Source organism: Aythya ferina (assembly GCF_964211825.1).
Source record: "Aythya ferina genome assembly, chromosome: 2".
In the NCBI taxonomy this organism is placed as follows: domain Eukaryota; kingdom Metazoa; phylum Chordata; class Aves; order Anseriformes; family Anatidae; genus Aythya; species Aythya ferina.
In genome coordinates, this window is record NC_140297.1 from 53,068,975 (window position 1) to 53,092,549 (window position 23,575).

General features: G+C 45.2%; 2 protein-coding genes across 2 annotated transcripts in view; one reads left to right on the forward strand and one right to left on the reverse strand.

Annotated features, from left to right (window-relative positions):
- ATXN1 (ataxin 1) overlaps window positions 1-23,575 on the reverse strand; it is a 265,892-nt gene that overhangs the window by 20,664 nt on the left and 221,653 nt on the right. The window lies entirely within an intron of this gene.
- Window positions 15,136-23,575, forward strand: part of GMPR (guanosine monophosphate reductase) — a 32,046-nt gene continuing 23,606 nt past the window's right edge. The window contains exons 1-4 of the mRNA XM_084508632.1: window positions 15,136-15,587; window positions 20,016-20,135; window positions 20,840-20,923; window positions 22,580-22,753. Coding sequence (XP_084364758.1) covers window positions 15,501-15,587; window positions 20,016-20,135; window positions 20,840-20,923; window positions 22,580-22,753 — 465 coding nt within the window. The 5' untranslated portion in view covers window positions 15,136-15,500. The remainder of the gene's footprint in view (window positions 15,588-20,015; window positions 20,136-20,839; window positions 20,924-22,579; window positions 22,754-23,575) is intronic.

Consider the following 23,575-nt stretch of genomic DNA (forward strand, 5'->3'; position numbering starts at 1 on the left):
GAAAAATAAAATGTTGAACCTAGACTAAGAAAGGCTATGTACCCTGGGAGCTGGGGAGAGCAATTTGTGGCACACATTTATTTACCTTTACTCAATTAACCTGTGTTAGCAAAAATAAATAAATAAAGAAATTTGCTACGTCTGCAGGGAGTGGGGTAGCATCTAATTAAATGACTAACCATGCTATTAGTCGGACAAAACAAACACTTTTCTTTTCAGCTGGAAAGGCACGTATCTCTCCAGTGAGCATCTATGGGCGGGCTGAACTTCAAGGGTGTAACACTTCTGATTTCAGGGTTGCTGAGAATGAAAACGACAGAAATTGGCTGTGTGGGGGAAACATGGCAGCAGGGCATTGGATATGTGAGCTCAAAGATCTGGATTGTTTTGTTTTTCCTGATCCTATTAAAATTAGCATTGCACATCCTGAGATCCTATCTGAGGAGGAAAACGTTGCAAAAATGTGCAGATATAAAACAAAAGATATTTCACAAAACTGCTGGCATTTTTTTCTCTTCTCTGTTGTTTTGGTTATGACTCAGAAGCCTGACTTCTCAGGCCACTTGGTATTTTGTTTACCAGAAAAGCTTCTTAGTGCTTTGGACAATGTCTGTGCAATGATTTGAGAGCTGTTTTGGCATGTATAGCCAGTCCTGCAAACAGCACATTTTTCATCACTGCTGGCAGTCTCCCAGATGTATTCAGAGCATTCACACCGTGCTCAAGAGGAGCTGGAACTGGGCTGTTTGCAGGTGAGCTGACCTGTGGCCTGCTTGGCCGTGCACATCCCCAGTCCATGCACCGCTCATGCATGAGAACCTGGCCCTGTGTGTGTGATCAGACTCTTCCCTGGCAGACTGCATGCTAACAGCACAGCTGAAAAGTAAATCCAGTCATGTCCACAGTGTCAGACTTGCATTTCCCAGAGCATCCTGGCTATCACATGGACTGTTGCTGTCCTTCACAAAAAAACCAAAAACACAACAACAGGCAGTACTCACGTTGCCTGTGTTAAAAGACATCTGAGCTGATGCTAACACACAAACTCAGGGGGCTGCGAATGCTCAGCGCATTTGAAAATCAGGCACTTTATTTTGGTGCTTGTACACATCTGCCCTGCGGGCCTCATTTCTGAAATGCCATTTGCAAATTTAGTTCTAAATATTTTATCGTGTCTATTCCCCTCAGAAGGAGCTGCACAGATTAAACACAAAATGCTTGCAGAGTCCTCAGATAAGATGCGTCGCTGACACAGAACGTATTGTTAATTATGATTAATTATTATTATTCTGCCGGCTGACAGGCATCTGACTGATGGATACTTTCTAATCCCTATTCTCTCCCCAGATTTTCTTCCTAATTAGTGTCTTCTAGAACCTTGTAATCACATGCCATGCAAATGAACTGCGTGTTATTTAGCCAGATAGATTACAGTAGATTGGCTGACTTCCTCTGTCACAAACAGGCTAGAGCAAAAGAAACGGAGAAAAATCACACGACATAAATTGTTGTTTTCTCTCGCAGGAAAGAAAGAAACCGGCAGTGCTCCGTGCGGTGCTGAGGACACAAAGCAAGCGGCTGAGGACTGCGATGCAAGAGTAAAGCTGCCCTCTGCAGGTTACTCTGTCACACAAAATAAATCACGGAGAAATGAAGTGTTTCTCCTGTGTGTTGCTAACAGATTGCCTTAACTGGGAAAATTAAAAAAGACCCCAGAAAACCCCAAGCCACGCATGCCCTGCACCCATGAGCAGGGGTCTGAGAGCCAGAGGTGCAAGGAGCTTCACTGCAAGTGCTTCTTCCCTTTGCTCTTCCCGGTAGAAGGTGCTGAAGAAAGGAGAGTGGAGCCTCCAAAGCACAGAAAGACATTTCTTAAATGGACTGAAAGCGGCTCTGCCCCCTTCTGGCTTGTGTACCCCCCGTAGTACCAGTGGCTCAGTTGCTCCCGGCTGCAGAGGTGATCCCAAAGCTCCCTCACCTAAGGGAGGGCCGAGGTCTGCTGCTGACTGAGAGCAATTTGCAGCTCCCTGGCTGAGTAAAACACAGCGTGCAGTCCTCTGGCCGTCACTAATCCCTTCCCACTCACTGCCCTGCAACCAGCCAACCTGTCTAACCCAACCCAGCTCATTTCTAGCAGGATCTGAGCCCTTCTGCAATCCACAGTTGCACGGATCCTTCCATGTGCACTTCTCCATGGCACTTATGCCTCTGCTTGCTCCAGTGCCTGTGTCTTTTCCAGTGAAGCTCTGGCCCAGCTGTTGATGTTGGCACACGTGAAAGCAGGTCATGGTGTAACTAAAACTTCTTTTGCCGGATTATCTTTTAAGCAGCACTTCCAGTGTAGTTACTAGGCAGAGGCACAGACTGGTGGACTTCTGCGATAACAGGGGTGTGGGGAAGCGTGGGGGAAAGAAGCCAAGGATGGAAAAAGCTGGTGGCTGCTTAGGCCAGTTGGATCAATCCTGTAGCCAAATGTGAAACCTGAGCATGTGAAACAGGTGAAAGGGTGGACAAGTAAGGAGTAAACTGCTGCGGCCACACTGCATGCAGGCTTGTCATTTAGCAACAAAGCTTACGGGCTCGATGTTACCAGCAGCAACACCCACCTGCCTAAACCCTTGAAGCCCTGGATGTAACATGACAGACTCATTACAAGCTGTGCTGTTGTAAAAGTGGAGATGGCTGCTGTCAATCACCACCCATTTGATGCCTGAAGATCCTGTAAAGACTCTCATGCATCACAGATCTTGGTGAGCTTTTCCTGCTGGCTGTTTACTAAATTGCTGGGAGAGGGTAAGATATTCATTCCCGTATGCTCTTAGGTCCGCAGGTCTTGGCAATATTGAAAGCCCTCTTCCAGGCCTTGCCTGTCGAGGTGTGTAGGCCACGTGCAGGCTTACGAAACAGAATTACAAAATGGTTTAGGTTGCGTGGGGCCTCAGGAGATCGTCCTGCCCAACCCTCCTGCTCAAGCAGGGCCACCTAGAGCTGGTTGTTCAGGACCACGTCCAGATGCCTTCTGAATACCTGAGCCTTCTCCTTGGTATCCCCACCCAGCTGCTTAGGTGTTGAAAGCAGTGATATGTCCCTCAAGTTCCCTCTTCTCCTGAAGGTCACCTCCTCAGGAACAGCAGTGCTGTAGTGTGGCATTCACGAACGTGGCACGTTCTCCCTGGTGTCACGACCTCCCTGTCAGGACAGCCTGGTGTCTCCAGTGCCTGAATTTCTAGAGAAAAACAGCAGCAGATATCCCAAATGGACTCCAGTTCAACCAGCGGGATGTAATGGGGTGAGATGCAGCCATGCAGTCCTGCCCCTGAAGTCCTTCCAACCCACTCTAGACAAAATACCAGACCCAAACAAAATATCCAGCCAGGCTGGAGGACTCGCAGTGCTCCCCACTGTTGCCAGCATGGTGCAGAGGGAGAGTACACACTGTGCATGTCAGAAATGTTGGGTCTGATCGCTCAGTTTAGCTGCAGAAATTCACAAGAATTGAAGTTTGCAAGTGAGAGGAGATGAAATTCTAGACAAGCTATAATTGGCAAACCTGAATGAGAGCAAGGAATGAGCTAAGATCTCCTTCACCTGATTAAGTGATGCCTGGAAGCATTTCAACGACGCAACAGGAATTTTTAAGTACCAGCCATGTGTACTTGTCAAGATTGCTTCATCAGAAAAAAACAATGCCAAGATTTCTGATCTGCCTGCCACTGAAATCAAATTTCACTCATTCAAAAGCACTTGATTAAATATAAATAGAATGTCTAATACCAGCCAAGATTTAGCCCATATTTCCCAGGAACTGGAGTCACACTCTGTCCTTTTTATATCTACTGGTTCCTAATTGTTTCCTCGGTTTGCAGACTTGCTGTAACAGGAATGTTTTGATGTACAGCTTTTGTATGTATATATGCTGTGTATGTCCGTGTCCTTGTTGATATGCTAAACACAAATGTAAACCCACACTAAGCTCCAGCATCAGAGGCACATAAGGAAAGAAGGCTCCACCTGCAGCATGGACATGCTAGGAAAAGTTTCTAAAAGTTTCCTTTGATGCCAAGCCCACCACCACACATCCCATCGCATCCTGCAGTGCTTTCATGGGCCACTGCTAGGCAAAGTCCCCTCCAGGAAGGGGCTGTTGCATGAGTTGGTTCATTGGGACTTAGGGGCAGCTGAGCATCGTGTGTGTATTATCCCTGGCCCGGGCCCTCCCGTATTATTGTCACTCAGAAGGGAATTCACATTGCACCCTTGTTCCCCCCTTCTGACTCACAGCTGTGTGCAGCCCTGCTCAGCTGAGATTCAGAAACAAACTCCAGCTCCTCTGCATTAAAGACGAAAATTATCATTGACATTTTATCACAGCCTTTTCCCCAGACTTCCTGGTAGTAGTCAACTACAAAAAAGGAGCCTGGGAGGTGTGGTGCAATGCTTAACATTGCAGAAATAGAAGTCAAGTTTTCTAATAACATCTGATGACCCAATAACTGATCCGATCTCTTCATACATCCACTGTTGTCATGACAATTAGATCTGTAGTCTAAGCATTTCTGGACTTTTTGCCAGGAAAGAATTGGAAAATTAATGAAACAAAATTAATTATTTGTCCCCACGGTTTCTGATGTAAGAATACAGCTGTTCTTTATCAGCATAATTCATTATTAATGTTTCCCAAAGCTCAGTTCACATATATGCCCATGTTCTTCACATGCCACACGTCTGTTCTGACTAAATATTAAATGCTTTTTAAATATCAAAATGGTATGCATTTCTCAGCTCTGCTCTGAATTGTGGGAAAAGAGAATACAAGGACTTCTTTTGCCTTACGCATATGAGTTTTATGTGATGACACCACTGATGGATTCTATGGACTTAGTCCCAGTTTGTTCTTGGGTAAGCAAGGAAAGGCAGACTGTTCCATGGAATATGCAAGTCTGCTATGCCATCACCCAAAAGAAGGCTTAGGAAAGTAATCAGGAGTAAAGAAAGATGTCTTTTCACCAAATTTGGCACCAGATTCAATGGTTCAAGAGTGGATCCACTTCAATGATCAGGAAATCAAATGTTTACAGCCCTTTATTTATCCCTATCCTTTTCCTCACACGACAGTGTAGCCCCACGTATCTCCTTTACCAAAATTCACAAAACTTGTTTGCATGGCCCCAAAGGGACATTGCAGCTCTCTGGTTTTCTCAACAAGCTCTTGCTCTGGCAAGCGATATACTACAACCCAACAGCAGCGTGTTGGGGTGAAAAGTAGAGAAGTAACTTGTAGCTGAAGCTGCAGAAACATGGGAGCAAAAATAATTTTGCTCCCATAATTTTCGGCCAGAGCTGGTAGCGACTCGCCTGCTGCGCTGCTCTTACCCTGGCGCTAATGCAGCGGGGTCAAGTGAGGGGACTGCAGGGAAGGCAAGTGGCTGCTGGCCCCACAGCTTAATGAGGCTAATTATTCCCTTTCCCACAGAGCCAGGCAGAAGGCTCAGAAAAGCAATTGTGTTTTGCCTCTTCCTTTCTTTCTGCGGAGAGAATGAGCTGCTGCTTAGGTAGCCTGGAGAAGCTGATTATTGCTCTCCTCACAGCACTCCGCCTAAAGAGGAAGAGCCTTTGCCATCCGAGCACAGTGGAAGGAAGAAAGACAGGCACAGGACTCAGAAGTCCAAAGAAATACCCTTACACCGGTCCTTTTTACTCAGGATACAGGATCAGCACAGGCTTTACAACGTGCTGCAGGTGAACTGACATGGCAAATAGGAAACAGGAGCTGAATGAGAGCCAGAGGATTACACTGAAGCAATGAAACTCGAGGGAAATTGTTAAGAGAAGCTATTGAGGAGGGTAAGAATAAAGAGGCATTTGGTAGTAGGAGAGTCGATTGTGTGCCTGGAGAATAGCCATCCTTTTGTAAGGAGGAGCTAACAGAGCGGTGATTATGAGTATGCCTGAAGCAAACGTTCCTGGTATTACTGAGATGTTTGACAATTTAGTCAGGGGAGCTCCAGATGAAAGGAAAACCTATTAGCACTGTGTGTGCCGGGGAAAAAATGGAATGAATGGTATCTTATATTTATATCACACCTTTCATCCTGAAGGATCCCAAAGCACTCTGCAAACCACATATGGAAGTGACTTCTGCCTTTGCTGAAATAAGGACGGTGGTGTGAAACATGCCAACTCTTTTAACTTCAAGGAACAGCACTGCTGCACGGCAGCTTGGGACAAAGGGAGAGACAGGTGGGCAAAAATCAATATGCAAAGCAACAGACAATTTGCTGGGCAAGGATGCAGGGTAACAGACTGACAAGATGCAGTGTATTCCAGAAGCCTTCATTATATTAATGCGAAGAGATTGTAATCAGGATGAGTGCCTTACTGGCTCTGGGTGCTGCATACCCTCTGGGACAAATCATGGTTTTGTTCCACAGAGCTTTCCAGAAACTGTACTGTGCACAAGACTAAATAAAACCCAAGCAAAGCAGAGATCTTGAATTTAGCCCCTTGTTCTCTAACAAGAACATAATTATTCAAATTTATTTGTATTTTCCTGACAGAATGTGTATATCTACCGTTTTTAAGGGCTACTTCATTACCACTGGGGAATAGATTTTTAAACATACTTGTTCACAGGAGAAAAAAAAATGCTAAAGAGGGTGATCGACAAGATTTGATCCGTGGGTTTCAGAACATGGTTGTCCTATGCGTTTACTGAAATATCCTAGACACCCAGCAGTGTGTTAGATACAAGCCAACAGCTACAGACATGCATCTAGAGTGGCCCCACATGTGAATAATCTTCACTTTTTAAACAGCCCTGCAAAACCGGTGCGTATTTTTCTCCAGCCTGTGCATTAAATTTTCCCTTCCCGTTTTATCATAGTGATATAGGAGAATATTTAGCAAGGTTTAATTTGCTGTGGGAGAGAGAGGCAGCGTTTTCTAGGTCACTTTAAGAATATCTTTAACATTAGTCAGCGAGGAACTACGGGTAAGAAAGGCACAGCAATGACAGCGTAGTCGATGTTTAACATAATCCCTGTGTAGGTGTGTTAACAAAACAGCATGTGACTGCTGATGAATGCGGCTTTTCTCTACATCTCCCTAAACTCTTAAAGTGTGGCATAGGTCCAATCCAGCTAGCTCTTCTATTTTCCCATGATAAGAGGTAAATTACTTTGTGTTCTGCAGAAGGAAAACTCCTGGGCCAAGCATACAAGGCATTTAAAGTTGTGAGAAACGTAATGTGGAATTCAAAAGACAAAAAAAAAAAAAAAAAAAACCCTCACAACTGGTTCAGGTTAAAATTGGAAAAATCTACTTTTATTTATTATTTGCGGTGATTAAAAGAAAGTGCTTAATAAAGACCAAACGTAATGTAAGACTATCAGCAATGTGGGGTTTTTTGCCTGTAGATGGTGCAGTTGGGCAGCAAAGTTTCAAAGTTTTTCTTTAAATAAAGATTAAACTGGGATCAAGAGCTAGGCATTACCAGATGTTTGCAGTTTAGAATCATTTTTTTTTCTGTTCAGAATTCTTAGCAAGATTTCACCCAACAGAAAAACGTCATGGAAAGCCCAGAAAATAAAGAAAATACCATTTGGCTATACAATGCCTTTTTATTAATGATGTGCCTTTCATTTATCTCGTATAGCAACAGCAGTGTGCTTATTCAAACAGGCTTTGGGCACCAGCCCAAAGAAAACAATCACCAGGGCTAAAACAGACAATGTCCTGACCCTTCTTGATAAGCAGGAAATGGACTTTCAGGACCTCAGTCTGCCTTGCTCCCGAGGGGCTGACCAAATCAATGGTGTCAAGCCTAAGGGAACTATTTTTACTTTTCAATGCACAACAGTATCTGTGTTAACCACCTCGATCCTGAGTAGCACAGACTCAGGGATAAACCTAGAGCTCACCAGTTCCACAAGAAATAGACAACATAAGGGGAGCAGCAGGTTGATACAGGTACAGTAAAAATTAAAACACACAAAACAAACAAACAAACAAACAACCCACGCCAAAACAAACCATTCAAAAAATAAAAATAAAAATGAATTTAAAAGGCAAACAGCAATGCTAGTATTTGTGTTGCTTGTATAGTACTGTAAAATCAACTGCTTGTGAGACAAAAGCATTTGCACAAAGGACGGCTTGAATCCAGCGTTATCGTCTCCTTGAACACGCAGGTTGAATTAACAGTAGGCTAATATTCCAGGCTAATAATGATGGATGAAGTTCAGTAGCAGGCTTACATTCAAGTTTGAATGCAGACATCAGGAAAAAGGGGCATTGCCAGACCCAGGAGAGTCTGGCCTGTCGCTGTGAAATTCGCATGTCCTGTCATGACAGTAGGTGATCTGCTGACAAGAAGAAATCAGCTGCTATGCAGGCAACACTCAAAATTTGCTTTTGACAAGTTTTTCTCAGCCCAAATCCTACTTGCAGGTGTGCATTATTACTTTTATTCACTTTCAAAATATAATTTGTTATTTACTGAGGTATTTTTGCTATCTAACTTAACTTGCTTGGCCTCTTATAGAGAACATGGTTCAGTCACTTTTGGAAAACCCTGGTACATTAGCTTAGGTCCAGCCCAGACAAAAAGACCTCCATCCTTCTAGTCTGGGATGGGGAGGCCATGTAGCCAGGCTGTCAAATAATTTTAGAGGACAGCAGATGCAAACACATGGACACGTGTGAGGCCCAGGCCCAAAGCAAGAGTCTGTGAGAAGAAAATATAGGAGAGGCCTTATAAGTGCCCACCAGGCACCAAAAGCCTGGAGAGCCATGAACATCACACCAAGGGATTTTCTCAGAGCTGTAAGGAATAAGAATACATAGGGCCTAATCCTAATGATGCTAATGGGAGTTAGCATTGGCTGCCTGAAGTCAGCTTGCTCTAAATGCCAAACCCGTGTAGGTAGGCTACAGCACTGCGCCACTTCTCCCTGATGAGTATACCCCATGGCCTATTTCACCCCGCAGTGGTATTAAGTAGGGACAATTCTGCTGCAGCTAGTAGTTTTGCTGCTACAAGGGCAACGCGAGATCATAATCACAGTTCGGATGTGTAACTTGCATGTGATTTTACTTTATCATTCGATTTGTCTTTCCTTGCCTTTCTCTCATGATATGGAGCTTTAACGATGTTTATGGCCAACAAATGAAGAATATAATGACAAGAATATTTAAAGCCTCTTGCGATCTCATAACAGAAGATACTCTGTAATGGCAAAGTAATGTACAGAGCCACAGGATGTGGCAAAGGTCAGCAAGGACCACTCAAGGTCATCTAGTCCAGACAGGTTCAGCTAAGGCAGGTTGTCCAGGACCATGTCCAGTCGGGTTTTGAACATCTCTGAGGACAGAGACTCCACAACATCTCTGGGCAAACTCTGTCAGTGTTCTACACCCCTCACGGGCATCAAAAGTGTTTTCTTAGATGGTATTTTGTGCATTTCAGTCTGTGCCTCCTTCTGTAGGTAGGCACCACTGGGCTGGCTCCATATGCAGAGCTCTGATGCAACAACATACTCCCTCCTCCATCCTGGGAGTTGGCTTTTCCGTGGAAAGAATCTCACTTTCTTTTATAGTACACAGGAGTTGGATATGATTTGTAGATATAATCAACTCACAGTGCATAGTATATTAAGTTTTGTCCCACTTGAATAAAATCCACAGACCTTTTTCATAACACTAAAGCCCTTTAGTACACCAAGCTGGACCGGTGCAGGGCCATAAGCTCCACCATGCCGTGGTCCATACTCTTTAATTAATATCATCCTCCTTTGGACAAGCAGGCCAGCCAGCATTCTGCCAGGTAGTCTGAGCACAGTTCAGGGAACAGCATCAGACTGCTTCCAATATGCTGTAGGAGTGAAACCCCCTGAAGCTCACATGTGGCATCTGATAAACAGATGCTACAAGCAAGCTATGCTCTGCCCTTGGCCTTGCAAAGACAGAAAATGGGCTTGGTCCATTTTATTTACAAATACAGATGGACTCTAAATGTATTTCATAAGCCAAGGAAGGTCAGAGTCTCATTAATTATTAATTGATCTGACTACTTATAATTAGCATTTTAAACTTGCTGAAATCAAAAGGTATGGATACTGTCATTTGCTCAGAAACAAATTCTACCTTGAATAAGAAGGTGTCCTACTGAATTCATCTTGGGCCTGGGGCTTAGATCCTGATTAGTAGTCTACCTTAAAACCTTTGATTTTAATGAAAATGCCTATGGCATGAGTCTCTTCTCTTCATAACAAGTGATCCTCGTGCACATGGCTGAAGTCTGCCTGGCACAGCTATGTAGGTCAGGGGTGTCAGCCCCACTCCTCCCAGTTCTGCTGACTATCAAGGCCAGCAAAAGGCATGGTGTAGATGCTGTAATACGAGTGATAGTTCAGAGAAAGTCCCTTATCTCCACATCCAAAAGAAATCTTCTGCTTGCATTTGCAGGGTTTGCTGAGCTAGGTCTCTCAATCCATCTGCTGGTGAATGTTTTTCAATGTAGCCAATGTAGCCCAAATTCAAACAGAAAAATAAAGGAGATTTAAATTTCCCAAGCATACCGATTCTCTGTAACAGTGAAGCACCCTCATCACACACCCTGCAGCATGTTGCTCCTTCCAGATGTGGGATTTTGTTGGCAAGTTGTGGCACAGTTTGTGGGAGCACCTGCCAGCTGAGCTGTGCTTTCACTACTGCTCACCACAGTCCATAAATAAGCATGCTGTTACAGGCTGTCTGCATGGAGCTGTATGAGGCTGTAACATTTTACTGGGAACCACAGCAAAGAAGTCAGCATGTGCTTCAGTTGTGTTAGCTGTGCATCAGCTGTGACCATCAAGCTACGGGTTTCCGTTGACAAATAATGACAACCTCATTCCTTAAGGTTATCACTGAGTGGCTGTTTCATTACCAAGGGGTTGGTGAGGAAGTTACTCTTATTCAAATAAGAAGAAAGCTGAGCATGGACAAAAAGGGCTGTTTTTAATGCCACATACAAATAACCTGGTACACCGCAAGTGAGAGACTGACCTCCAGCTGGACTGCATGTCACTGAGCACAACCCTTTGAGCCTAGAGGTTCACTCAGTTTTCAGTCTACTTCATTGTCATTTTATCTAGACTGCACTTCATCCATTTGCTGCTGTAAGGGAGTCTGTCAAAAACCTTGCTAAAATCAAAATAAACAACATCCATTGCTCACCCCTCATCCACCAAACAAGTAATTTCATCATAGAAGGCAATTATATTAGCTGAGCATTATTTTGTCTTCATAAATTCATGCCAACTACTTCCAGTCACCTTCTTGTCCTTCGTAGGTTTGGAAACGTTTTCCAGGATTATTTGCTCCATTGCTTTTCTAGGCACTGACTGGCCTGTCGTTCCTCCCCATACTCCTTTTGCTCTTCTTGAAGAGGGGAGTGCTATTTGCTTTCTACAGCCCTCAGGAACTGAACACCATGATCTTTCACAGCTAATCTAGAATGGTGTCACAGTGGCACTGGCCAGCTCCCCCAGCACCTGAGTGCATCCCACCAGATCCCATCAACCTGCATATGAACAAGCTGTTTAAATATTCCCTGACTCAATTCTGCTCTGCTGAGGGTAAGTCTTCATTGTTCCTGACTTTCCACCAGTCTCAGAGGCCTGGGATTCCTGAAGGCAAGTCTTTCCAGGGAAGACCAAGGTGAAGATGCCAATGAGCACCTTGGCCTCTTCTGTGTGCTTTGTCACTAGACCCCATTTGTGAACTCATTTCTATTACAAAATACAACAGAATTTACAATTACAGTAACAGCATGAAGATCACAAGGATAAAAATAACTCTTAGGTAATCATAGGCTGAAGTCAGATAGGCATTTCTTCTTGAAACGTGGTATTATGATCACTCCTCCCTCTTCTAAAACACCACGTTTAGGAAACGGTCAGAAGACCTAAGAAGTGACACCTGTATTGTCTTCAGAGTTCATTGTTCCATTTGTTCTTAGGCATAAATGTAAAACAACCCAGTAGAGAAAAGAGCAGTTCTGAAGGAAAGTAATTGGGATCATTTACATATGCTAATCTCTGAAATCAGTAGTAGCTCATTTGTACTTCCAGTATAAATACCGGAACTGCATTCAACCTGGCTGAACAGCCTTATCTTCCAAGCACAAAGCTAACATGGGCTCACTGCAGATATAAAGAGGAATAGCAAAGACACATAAAGAGGTGACATTTATTTCTTCCTGTGAAATTAACATGATTACTGATCATGTCCCTTCTGGTGTCTAGACTTCAGAAAGGACACTGAAAAAGACAGAGATGGTTCAGCAAAAACATAGTTTTAATTGCAGAAAAGATATCTTTAAATGAGAAAGTGGTGCATTTCAAACTTTGTAAATTTCCAAGATCAGAGCTGAACTGAGAGACCAGACTAGTCTGTTGGTATGTGCACATGGGGAAAATACTATCTGCATATTAGCAGATACTGTAATCTACAAAAAATAGCATGGCAAGTTCTGTGAGGGGAAATTGAAATGAAAATACCTGAAATGAGACATAGCATCAGGCATGGATTTTCTGGGGTTTACAAGTATCACTGCTACTGATAATTCCAACTCCTACTCCCCACAACAGTGCCGATCTTCTGCATGCCTAGTGGCTTCTTTCTCACTTCTCAGCATCCCATGCCTGCCATGGGGAGTGAAGAGAAGATACGGTGGCAGGCAGTGACACAGAAACCATTTGTGTTTTCTCCATTTTCAGTGCTCTACTACAGGTGTGCCACTTTCACAGGCCCTATTCTCATAATTAAAAAAAATGAAGTCCCAGGGAACTACAGGCCAGTCAGTCTCACTTCTGTGCCTTGCAAGATCATGGAGCAGATCCTTCTGGAACCTATGCTAAGGCACATGGAAAATAACGAGGTGATTGGTGACAGACAACATGGCTTCACTGAGGGCTGATCATGCCTGACAAATCTGGTGGCCCTATACAATGGGGTTATAGCATTGGTCAATAAGGGAAGAGCAACTGTCTTCATCTACCTGAACTTGCGCAAAGCATTTGGCATTTGTTCTGCATGGTATCTTTGTCTCTAGATTGGAGAGATGTAGATTTGATGGATGGACCACTCCGTGCATAAGGAATTGGCTGGATGGTCACACTCAAAGAGTTGTGGTCAATGGCTCTGGCTGCCATCCAGAGGGACCTGGACAGGCTTGAGAGGTGGGCCTGTGAGAACCTCATGAAGTTCAACAAGGCCAAGTGCAAGGTCCTGCACTTGGGTTGGGGCAATCCCAAGCACAAATACAGGCTGGGTGGGGAATGGATTGAGAACAGCCCTGCAGAGAAGGACTTGGGGGTGTTGTTTGATGAGAAGCTTAACATGAGCCAGCAAGGTGTGCTTGCAGCCCAGAAAGCCAAACGTATCCTGGGCTGTATCAAAAGCAGCATGGTCAGCGGGGCAAGGGAGGTGCAGGTGCTCACTGTGTTCTCGTGAGACCCCACCTGGATTGCTGTGTTCAGCTTTGGGGCCCCCAGCACAAGAAGGACGTGGACCTGTTAGAATGAGTCCAGAGGAGGGCCACAAAGATAGGCTGAGGGAGCTGGGGTTTCAAGCCTGGAGAAGAGAAGGCTCCGGGGAGACCTTATAACAATCTTCCAGTACCTAAAGGGGGCCTACAGGAAAGCTGGGGAGGGACTCTTAACAAGGAGAGCAGTGATACGACAAGGAGTAATGGCTTAAAACTAAAAGAGGGTACATTTAGATTAGATATAAGGAAGAATCTAGTGGTGGTGAGGCACTGGTGCAGGTTGCCCGGAGAAGCTGTGCATGCCCCATCCCTGGAAGTGTTCAAGGCCAGGTTGCATGGGGCTTTGGGCAGCCTGGTCTCATGGGAAGCTGGAACTGGATGGTCTTTAAGGTCCCTTCCAACCCAAACCATTCCGTGATTCTATGTGTAAATGGTGGGAGATGTGGTATCTGTCTAAAGGATAAATTTTATTAGCTCTCTTATTGCTGAACTGTGGAGAAACCACCAAGTGAACAGCCTTTGTTAAACTGATGAGACTGATTGTAAAGGGTCCTGTTTCACCCACACATTTCTGTGGGAAGCAGCCACAATGCCAGCCTCTCAGGGAACATCCTGGGGAGCTATGAAGTCTCAAAGCTTCTTAGAAGACTGATCCAAGGCCTCTAAACCTGGACATTAAAACAGCAAGCACCCAAATGTCTGTCCGCTGTGTAAAGCCTGGGCCTCGTGCTCAGTCTTATTAAATTAGCTGGGACACTGGGACACAGAGGTATAAAAGAGCTTTGTTGGAGGCAGGGTGTTGACTGAATGTGTGCAGCTTTTAGATAAAGAAGAAAGCACTACTTCATCGTGCAGTGCGGCTGAGGAAGGGAAGCCACCAACGATCTTCCCCTGCTTCAGTTTCCAGTCACTGATAATGCTCTGAGCAAGCGTGTCTCTTGCAAAGAAGCCCAAATCTAACTACCAACTGACTTCATAATTAAATAGACCAATCTCAAGGTCTATTAGTCTCAAAGAATCCCATGGAAGTCCTCTCCTATGGTACCCTTGTATCAATCCCTGTGCCAGCTGATGCAGACCGGACCCAGCGTACCCGATTCTGTTGCTATGGGGGTTTTTCAACCTCCTGTTGCGTTGAAATAATATAAAGTCCCAGATCAGGCTTCTCTGTGTTATGGGGAGCAAAAGAAGCTTCCTGTACGTGTACTAAAATAAGAATTTAACGGTGGCCAGTGGTGTGACTGCTCTCCTGTGACCAGCCAGCTGCATGTTTTTGGTTTTTAAGGCAGAAAACAGGCACCAGTGCTTTGCCACATTCGGGACCAGCTCTGGGGGCTCCTGCAGCGGGCCCCGCTCCACCACCCAAGCAGACCAAAAGCTTTGTAAGGCAAACTTTGTGCCCCAAAAACACTGGGGGAGCGCCACCACCCCATATGGCCGCATCCCCCTCAGGGCCGCCTCCGGCCAGGGCGAGGCGGCGGCCATGGGCCCGCCACCGTCCCCGGGGTGTCGGAAAAGGGGAGGGGAGACAAAATGTCGGCACATTTTGAGCCCCCGGCAGGCTCCCTCCTGGCCGGCTGCACGCCGCTCGGGCACACGGAGGCGCCATTTGCTCTGCCCTTGCTCTGCCCTTAAACCACCGGCGGTGCCCGCGCCTCGCCTCGCCCTGCACGGGCAGCTGCAGGCGGGCACCGCGCCCCCATCCCCGTCCCCACTGCCATACAGACACACACACACACACGGCCAGCGCCCAGCCCGGCGGAGAAGCAGGGGCAAGGGGCGGCCGGCTGCGCTCCTAATAAAGCGCCCTATAAATAGGCTCCGTGCACGGCCCTCGGGCTTTGGCCGCCGCGGCTCTGCAGGCGGCGCGGTGCAGCCCAGCCCAGCCGTGCTGTGCCGAGCCGTGCCGAGCCGTGCTGAGCCGGCAGGAGAGCTGGGGCTGCTGCAGCCTGACCCCCCCCCAAGCAAGATGCCCCGTGTGGACGCAGACCTCAAGCTGGACTTTAAAGACGTCCTGCTCAGACCCAAAAGAAGCAGCCTCAAAAGCAGATCAGAGGTGGGGGCTCCCGGACCCGGCGTGCTTTCCCTTTGGCTCTCAGCCCCTCTCTGCCTTCCCTCTAACCCTCCTTCCTCCTTTCTTTCCCTCCCCGCTTTATTTTTATCCCCCCGGTGTAACGTCGCAGTGCCCTCCCCGCTCGAAACGCCCTTTGCGTGCCGGGGGGGTGATGGTTGCGGGTGGGTGCCGCCGCTCCGGGCAGGAGGGGGACGGGGTTGCGGGGCCACGCCGCTTTTTTGTAGAAAAAAAGGAGAAAAAAATGAAAGAAAAGGGGTGTCGGGGGTGCTGGGGGCGCTGCTTGCTGCCGACAGGTGCCTCTGCGGGGAGCCGGAGGGGGTGGGGGGGCCGGGGTGGATTTGTCCCTCACAAGGCTTGGGGCCACATCTCCCTGTTGCTGCTGCTAGCCCGGGTAGGGCTCCATGTCCCTGCAGGCTCTGGTGGCTGATAGCGGGGTACCCCTGTAGCTCCTTCTAGCAGAGGTCAGGAAAGACCCCCAAAAATGCAGTGGGGGTCGCCTCCACCAAAAAAATGTCTGCCTGAGGAGTGAAAGTGCCGTCTCGTTTACCTCACATAACCCCAAGCTTAGGGAAGGATTTGGTTTGACTAATGAGGGTTGTGCCTTGTGCTGCAGCATGGCAAGGGGATTTAAGCTTTTCTGCAGGGGAAGCAGAGTGGGGAGAGAGGCTGAGGCAGATCAGGTGGGGTGGAAAGAGAAGACTGGGGTGGGAAGCAGGGGTGGCTGTGCTGGTGGGCAACACATTTTCGTAACCTTGTGAAGGTGTAAGATTAGGGAGACCCTCTTAAGAGAAACATAACCTCAGGTCAATCTTGAGCCCTCTTTAAATTACAAGTAACAGCATCCAGGCTGAGTAACGCATCCTCATGTGCGGTTACCGCTCATCAGGCTTGTAGGCCCTTGCTGGCCATTTGCTTTCAGCACCTCCAGCCCCTCTTTTGTTTTTTTTTTTTTTTATTTATTTTATTAAAAAGTCACCTGTTTGCTGGCCTGGCAAACAGGTGGAGCTGTGCTCCAGCGAGTGGCACATCGCTCCTGCTTCCAGCACAGCGCTTTGTATATTTAGCGGCGTGCAGGGCTGCCGGGAAGGGAAAATGATAGGGGGAATGTGAGCCGCTACGGCAGGGTTGTAGCAGGGGGCTGCCATGAGCTGGTGAAAGCATTTCAGACCAGAAAAAGTGCGTGTCATGAGAGGGGTCAGTGAAAGCTGATGAAGGTTAAGAAATGGGACACCATCACTGAGGCTGTAGCAACAGGGATAAACAGCGAGAGCCGGATCTGAAATGGACAGCCCCAGTCTGCCTCAGAACAAGAATATAAATAAATAGTGCTGGCAGAGGAACAGAGGCAGCACACTACAGTGCCTGTTACCCAGCAAGCTGCCGCTTTGAAGCTTTTATCAGCAAGCGTCTTGCTTTTTTGGTGTGAATGCCTCATTTTGCACAAGGCTAGCTTTTTCTGCAGTAGCTGGAACTAAGTCAGCTTCTTAGGCAATCCGGGGTGTTTGCAGCTCTTCTGGGTCTGCTGTGATGATACTTGATTGCAGTTCTGTGCACTGTATTATCCATCACTGCGTTTTCTGAGAGATACCAGAAATCTTAAAATTTGAATTCAAGTCTAAAATTGATTAAAGCAATAATTGGAGTGGGAGACTGTAGGGGCACAGCCTTGTCTGTCAGTGGCAGCTCAGTGCTCATATACCCTTGGACTTAGGCTCTGCAAGCTGTCCCATTTAAGTTCACCAGACAAGTCATTAGTTCATTAGTCTCCTAGTCATTAATTTGCAAATTTAAATGATTCCAGGAAGCTTTAACAGACCAGTCAACGTCTCAGTGCTTTTTGAAGGTCTAGGAAGGAGTTAATAAATTTAATTAATTAATTTTTCTTCTGAAGGAACACTTACTGTTGTTGAATGACAGCGAGCAATCCTAGAGTCTTAAGTTGTTTTTTCCTAATGCATAGAACAATAAGCTATAAATTAGCTATTGCCACTCAGAAAAGAGATCTAGGAGTTGTGAATCTGAAAGCATCAGCAGCATTCAAAAAGGCAAAGAGGAGGTCAAAAATGTGACTCGAGGAACTAAGCAATACTTGGTATGTTCGTCTTGAGTACACAGCTCTGATGGTCCCTTCACAAGAATATCATAATAGCTATAGGATACCGGAATAGCTACAGAGAATAGCAGCAAGGGTGATTAGCGGTATTGACTGGTTTCAACATGAGGGAAGAAAAAAAAAACAGGCCTATCCAGTATGGAGAAGAAGAAGAATATACCAGGAGTCCACAAAGAGTGGAATGGAAAAGGTGAAACTGAGAAGTGGGTGCTGATTGTTTCTCACAAAACAAGACAGGAAACATTGAATATACTTAGGAGGCAAAGGTTATACTTTTCATGTAAGGTATAATTCAGCTTTGGAAGTCATTGCTGTAGAATATCAGAGAGGCTAAATTTATGAATGTATTCAAAAAAAATACAAGGCAAGTTCTTTGTCCAAGAGTGGCTACTTAGCACAGTGGGTTGGAGAAGACCTTTGGCTTTTCTTTGGCCTGAACACCAGCTTCTTGGGGCCTGGGAAGGTAGGCTAAGGAAAGAGTCTTTCAAAACTTGCCTTGGTTTTTCTGTTTCCATCCCAGACATCTGGTACTGGCTGTTTGGAGAATTAGGGCACCGCATAAATGTCTATGAATGTCTCCATGCCTGTGTGGCATTTCTCCTGCTCTTGTACAATAAAAGCCTCATTAGTGGAAGCCCTGCAATTATCCCACACAGATGCCTGCCTGCACAGTATTATCATTTTTGAGGATAATTGCATGAGATCCATCTAGCTGGTTGGCTGAAGGAAGTCAGATATGAAAAGTTACAGTAGGCGGAAGTGAGAATCACTGCGAGTAAGGGCCTTGTGTTTCCTGTGTAGCATCTTGCCTCAGTCTTCTCTTAAACATACTCTTCCATCTTCAGGTCATATGAAAGGGACTTTTTCCTCTGTATTAATGTAAGGTGACTGTTCTGGTGCTATTGTCTCTGTAGGACTGTTTGCATGCTAGTTTTTTCGCCCTTGCTTCTTGTTAATAATTATATTATTAAAAAAAAATAAATTAATGAATGAAATATATGAAATGCCTTCCTCATACTATTTCCCCTCACTAACTGCAGCTGAAATTGCCATAAGAATGTTATGTCAGCAGTGATGGGTGGAGAAGTGGGCTTCTCTGATAGTGAGTGGGAAGAAAGGCAAGTCTCCAGTAAGATTTATCTTAGACTGTCCTCCGAAGTGACCCTGCCCTTATGAGCTTATACAAAGTGAGAATCTGTTTCATAATATGTCGCTGAGGCACTGATTTGTTTCTCTCAAATCAGTAATAAAAATATCACCATATTAATCAGCCAGAATGTGGCTTGCAATATGACAAAGCTCAAAATATGCTGTAAATATATAATCAAAGTCCTTTCTTTTTTATATTGCTTCTTTTCTGGTGATGGGTTTCAGTTCAGTCCAGGTCTCTGAGCCTTCCTGGATTAAGGAAGGGAGAAATAATCAGAATTATGGAAGAGCCTTCATTTTCACTGTGCTATTTCAGAGACTAAACTAATATCTTACTGTTGCACATTTCTTAGATTTCTTTTTCGTTTTGTGAGATGCTAAGTAGACCAGAGGGAACTGATGCAGCTTTGATATTACCTCTTGCATATGAACAAAATGCCTGATGTTATCGTAGTCATTTGAGGATGCTGAAGAAGAAACAGCTTTGAAGACAAAGGCTTGCACAGTTGTAAGAAATTAACTTAGAAACTAACTGCCTTTTGGTTTAATAAGCCAGGGTATGATTGTTCATATTGTTTGGCAAAAGTAGCAGGCAACCATATCCAAAAGTAAGAGCTTGATTTTGAATTATTATATTGTCATTTACATGAAAGAATGGGACAAATCCCTCTATGCCTTGGAATCAAGCAGAGCTCCAGCTCCAACTCCTGCAGAGTTAGGATTTCACCTCTCATTTCTCAGGCAGCCACACAAACAGTTGATGTTACTTCTTGTTTAAGAACATAAAATAATCCACAGTTCCCATCGTCCTTTCTTTCCTTCCCTTATCTGTCTCTAACAAACCCCTCTGCCTTGTGTTTTTTTTTGGTTGGTTGGTTTTGTTTTAATTTTGATCCTCTTTCTTCAGCAAGAGCTCTCTAACACAGAAAACAGTATTCCAGATATGTATTTTCTTTGTTATATGTAGGGCAGAAGTTGTAACGAAACAAGTAAATGAAATTTAGTGAAGCAATAGTAGAACGAAAGGATTGGGAAGCTTGAGGAAAATTAAGAATCGGTGTCCAAACCTGTTGTCACTGAAGTCAATGGCAAAACTTTTGTTATGTTACAATCAATTACTGATAAGAACACGTGCCTTTCCATTGCAGGTTGACCTCACGCGCACCTTCACCTTCCGCAACTCCAAGCAGACGTACACTGGAATTCCCATTATAGTGGCGAACATGGACACTGTGGGGACGTTTGAAATGGCCGTAGTTATGGCCAAAGTAAGTCTCGATTCTCATTTCGGCAGCGGTTGGGAACCGAGTGGGTGGGTGGCAGTGAACAGCCTCATTCATTTTTAGCTATGATCGTTGAAGAATACAGCATGAGAAGTTATAAAGTGTAGAGCAAGAAGGTTTCCTGTCAAAAAGCAGCTGTGCTTTTACAACAATACAGTTGCCCAGAGAGAGGGATCCAGATTTTAGAATTTTAGTGGGGATGTTTACTGGGAAGGTCACGCCTTGGACCTAGCTCAGCCTCAGGTGAGCTAGAGCCCACTAACCTCTAGAGCTTAGTTTTTCATGTGTATATTGTGTGCTTATCCAGAAAAATATTGTTAGCTGTGAAGGGTTTTGAAAGTGTAGGTTCCTGGATAAAGCTGCAGCAGTCAGGAGTCTCTGGGTAATAAGCCTCTAGCCTTAAGCCTCGCCTTAATCTCTTGTAGTGCGTAAACACACGCAAAATATTGACCACAGCTCTATTAAAAAATGTCAGAAGCCTGGTCCTGAAAGGTTGTCTAACCAAGCTACCTTTGAAGAGCAATTTGGAGTTGGTCCTGGTCCCTTACTCACTGTTTTTCACTGTTGCTGTTTCTTTCAAGCAAGATGACCCTATACTTACAGTGGGAATTTCTGATATTCTGTTATGCCACAGCTGAGGGAAGGACGGCTAACTTGGACATTAATATCAGTTTTCTTATTTTTGCTAGCATGCAATGTTCACTGCAATTCACAAGCATTATTCCCTGGAAGAATGGAAGCTGTTTGCTGCCAATCACCCAGAATGCCTTGAGGTACATTTTCGTACTGTAAATTATTATGGTTTATTGCTCTGTTCTGAACTCGCATACAGTGGGGTCCCTTGGGAATACTGTCAAGTGAGGTTTGGGGGATTGGAGATATTCGCTGTTCTTAAATGCATCCAGGGAAGTGGCTTGTCTTGGTTTAAAATGTAGGCTATGTGAGTTCATTATGAAGTGCTAATATTAAGATGCAAAAAAAACAAGTTTATATGTGCCTAGAAGGGAAACAGAGCAATATCCTAAACAAACAAGAAGGATACAGCTAGAAAGAGGTCCAACTGCTAGGCTTTTTCTGGTGGCAGCTGTGGTAGTGCTGGTGATGGAGAAGGCCAAGTTCACAAAGCTCACGAATATGGATAACCTCAAGAAACCCAGCAGTGAACTGGCCCTGCATGCCCTTGTGGTAGGCAGGGTCTTTGCTGTCAGGTATGAAAGCAGACCCAGAGCCTGTGGGGTGGAGTAGCCCGGGTGCTGGGCCCAAGCAGGAACAAGCTTTGGAAGTTGTCAGAGCACACGTGTCCTTCCTTCACCTCCTTGCACCAGAGCTCATGCTATGCTGCTACTAGTTGTGCTGCCCCTCTTGTTCACAGGGTCCTAGCCTGAACCAGTGCAGAGAAACACTAATTACTAAATTTAAATGCTGACATAGGTTCAGACTTGTTCGTATCCAAATTTCTTCTGCGTTCTGGCAGGACCATACAGCAGGAGAGGCAGGAGAAGAGTGTTATCTAACCATTTCTCCTCCTCCTTAGTGTTCAGCACAGTTTTGAAATGTGGCCTGTACAGAAAAGAATACAACACAGCTCTATTTTTACCTTTGCCTCATTTCGCAGTTATGTTATAAAGACTATTGATTACAGGATTGTCTGAGAGCCAGCCTATCACTTAGGTTTGTCAGGGTTCCTTATTTGCCACTGTAGGGTAGAAAGTGATCCCAGGAATATCCTGTGCCTGAACACTTTGGCACTTAGATAGCTCTCTGCGGTCCGTAATCGCTGGAGTAGGCTCTCCTAGTGATTAAATACTGACTTGTTCCGTGACCTTGGATTTTTGCAGAGGTTTTGTGGGCCAACAGCTGTGGAAACTATTTTGCTGTTGGAAAGAACTCATGTGAAGACAGAGGAGGAAGCAATCTGCTTGTTTTCAGTGGTAGCTGACCCTGCTTGAGCAGGGGCTCGGACTGCAATCTCCAGAGGTCCCTTCCAAGCTCAACTGTTTGTGTTCTTCTGTAGATTGGGGGGAGGGTTTGGTGAGATGAATCCTGCTCTGACAGTACTCTGAATGTTGCCACTGTTTTCTTGGACATATACCAGGTTAGGGCTTCTGTGTTTGTGTTATCTGAGAACAGCAGAACCTTCATCCATCCCAGGTAAATTATATTTGACTATGATAAGGAGCTTGTGAATCAAGAGCTCATAAAACACTAATTTTACTTCATTTTAGAGCCTGTAAACAAAACAGAGGTAATAAATTGGTATTACCAGGAAGGCATTTATTTCATGTTATATAGTAAGACTTTCACTGGTTTCCAGCACAGTTTTCCTTTGAAGTCCTCACAAGACTATGTGGAAGAAGAAATACAAAGTCTGTATTTAATCCAGTTTTTACAATTTCATGTTCCCCTTTGTTCTCCCGCTGTATTTCCAGCATGTAGCAGCAAGCTCGGGTAGTGGCAAAGCTGATTTGGACAAGTTAACAAGTATTCTAGAGGCCATCCCACCTATCAGATACATCTGCCTGGATGTGGCAAATGGCTATTCGGAACACTTCGTGGAGTTTGTGAAGTCTGTCCGCACCCTGTTCCCAAATCACACCATTATGGTAAGTGTGTAAAAAAGGGTGGAGGGTGTGTGTGAATTCTGTCCGGGAACAGGATCCAGAGTTTGGCTGGTAGGCATCAGAATCTCTATGGTAGTTCCAACAATTTCTGAGTCCTCATTTAAAAATAAAGGGGGGGGGAGATAAAACAAGAAAATAAATAAATAAAAAAGATAAAAGCCTGGCTCGAACCTTTTTGTGTTCCAGACAAATACATGTGGACTGATATCCTTCTGAGAATAGAGAGGGCAGCTCTATTCAGCTCCCCTTTCAGTTCAGCAAGATGTTGGCTGAGCCAGATGACGGCTGTGTGATAAGATGTTGGCATTGTCAGTCTTCCACTGCTGATAACTTCTGTGGGAATGCTCAGTGTGTGCTCTGATACAGCAGCCTGGTGTTGGCATGGCAGGCGGGGTGGATCCAATTTTTCTGCGGCTCACATCCTCCTTCCCACACCAGAGGCAACCTCTAATGATAAAGCGTGTGTAGGTTTATTCTGGTGATTCCAAGCTGAGGTTTGCTGTGGGAATGTGCCAACATTTCTGGTCAATTGAGGCCGATCGCTGTTCCCAGCTATTAGATCACTAGAAGGCAGCTAAACATAGACTAATCCTTGCTGATGATAAGAATCATAGGGGAATTGTGCAATTGTGGATGGGGTCATGAGGGAGCAGAATAGTCAGTGCCAGAGCTTTTCATGCCCCCTCTGTGGTGCTCCTATCCTTTCTCAGAGTGCTAATGCCATGCTCCCTATACTCCTTCTGCTCTGAGAGTAGGGTGTTTGCATCAGCATGGGGCTGCTTGCATTAGAGCCATACTTCTCCT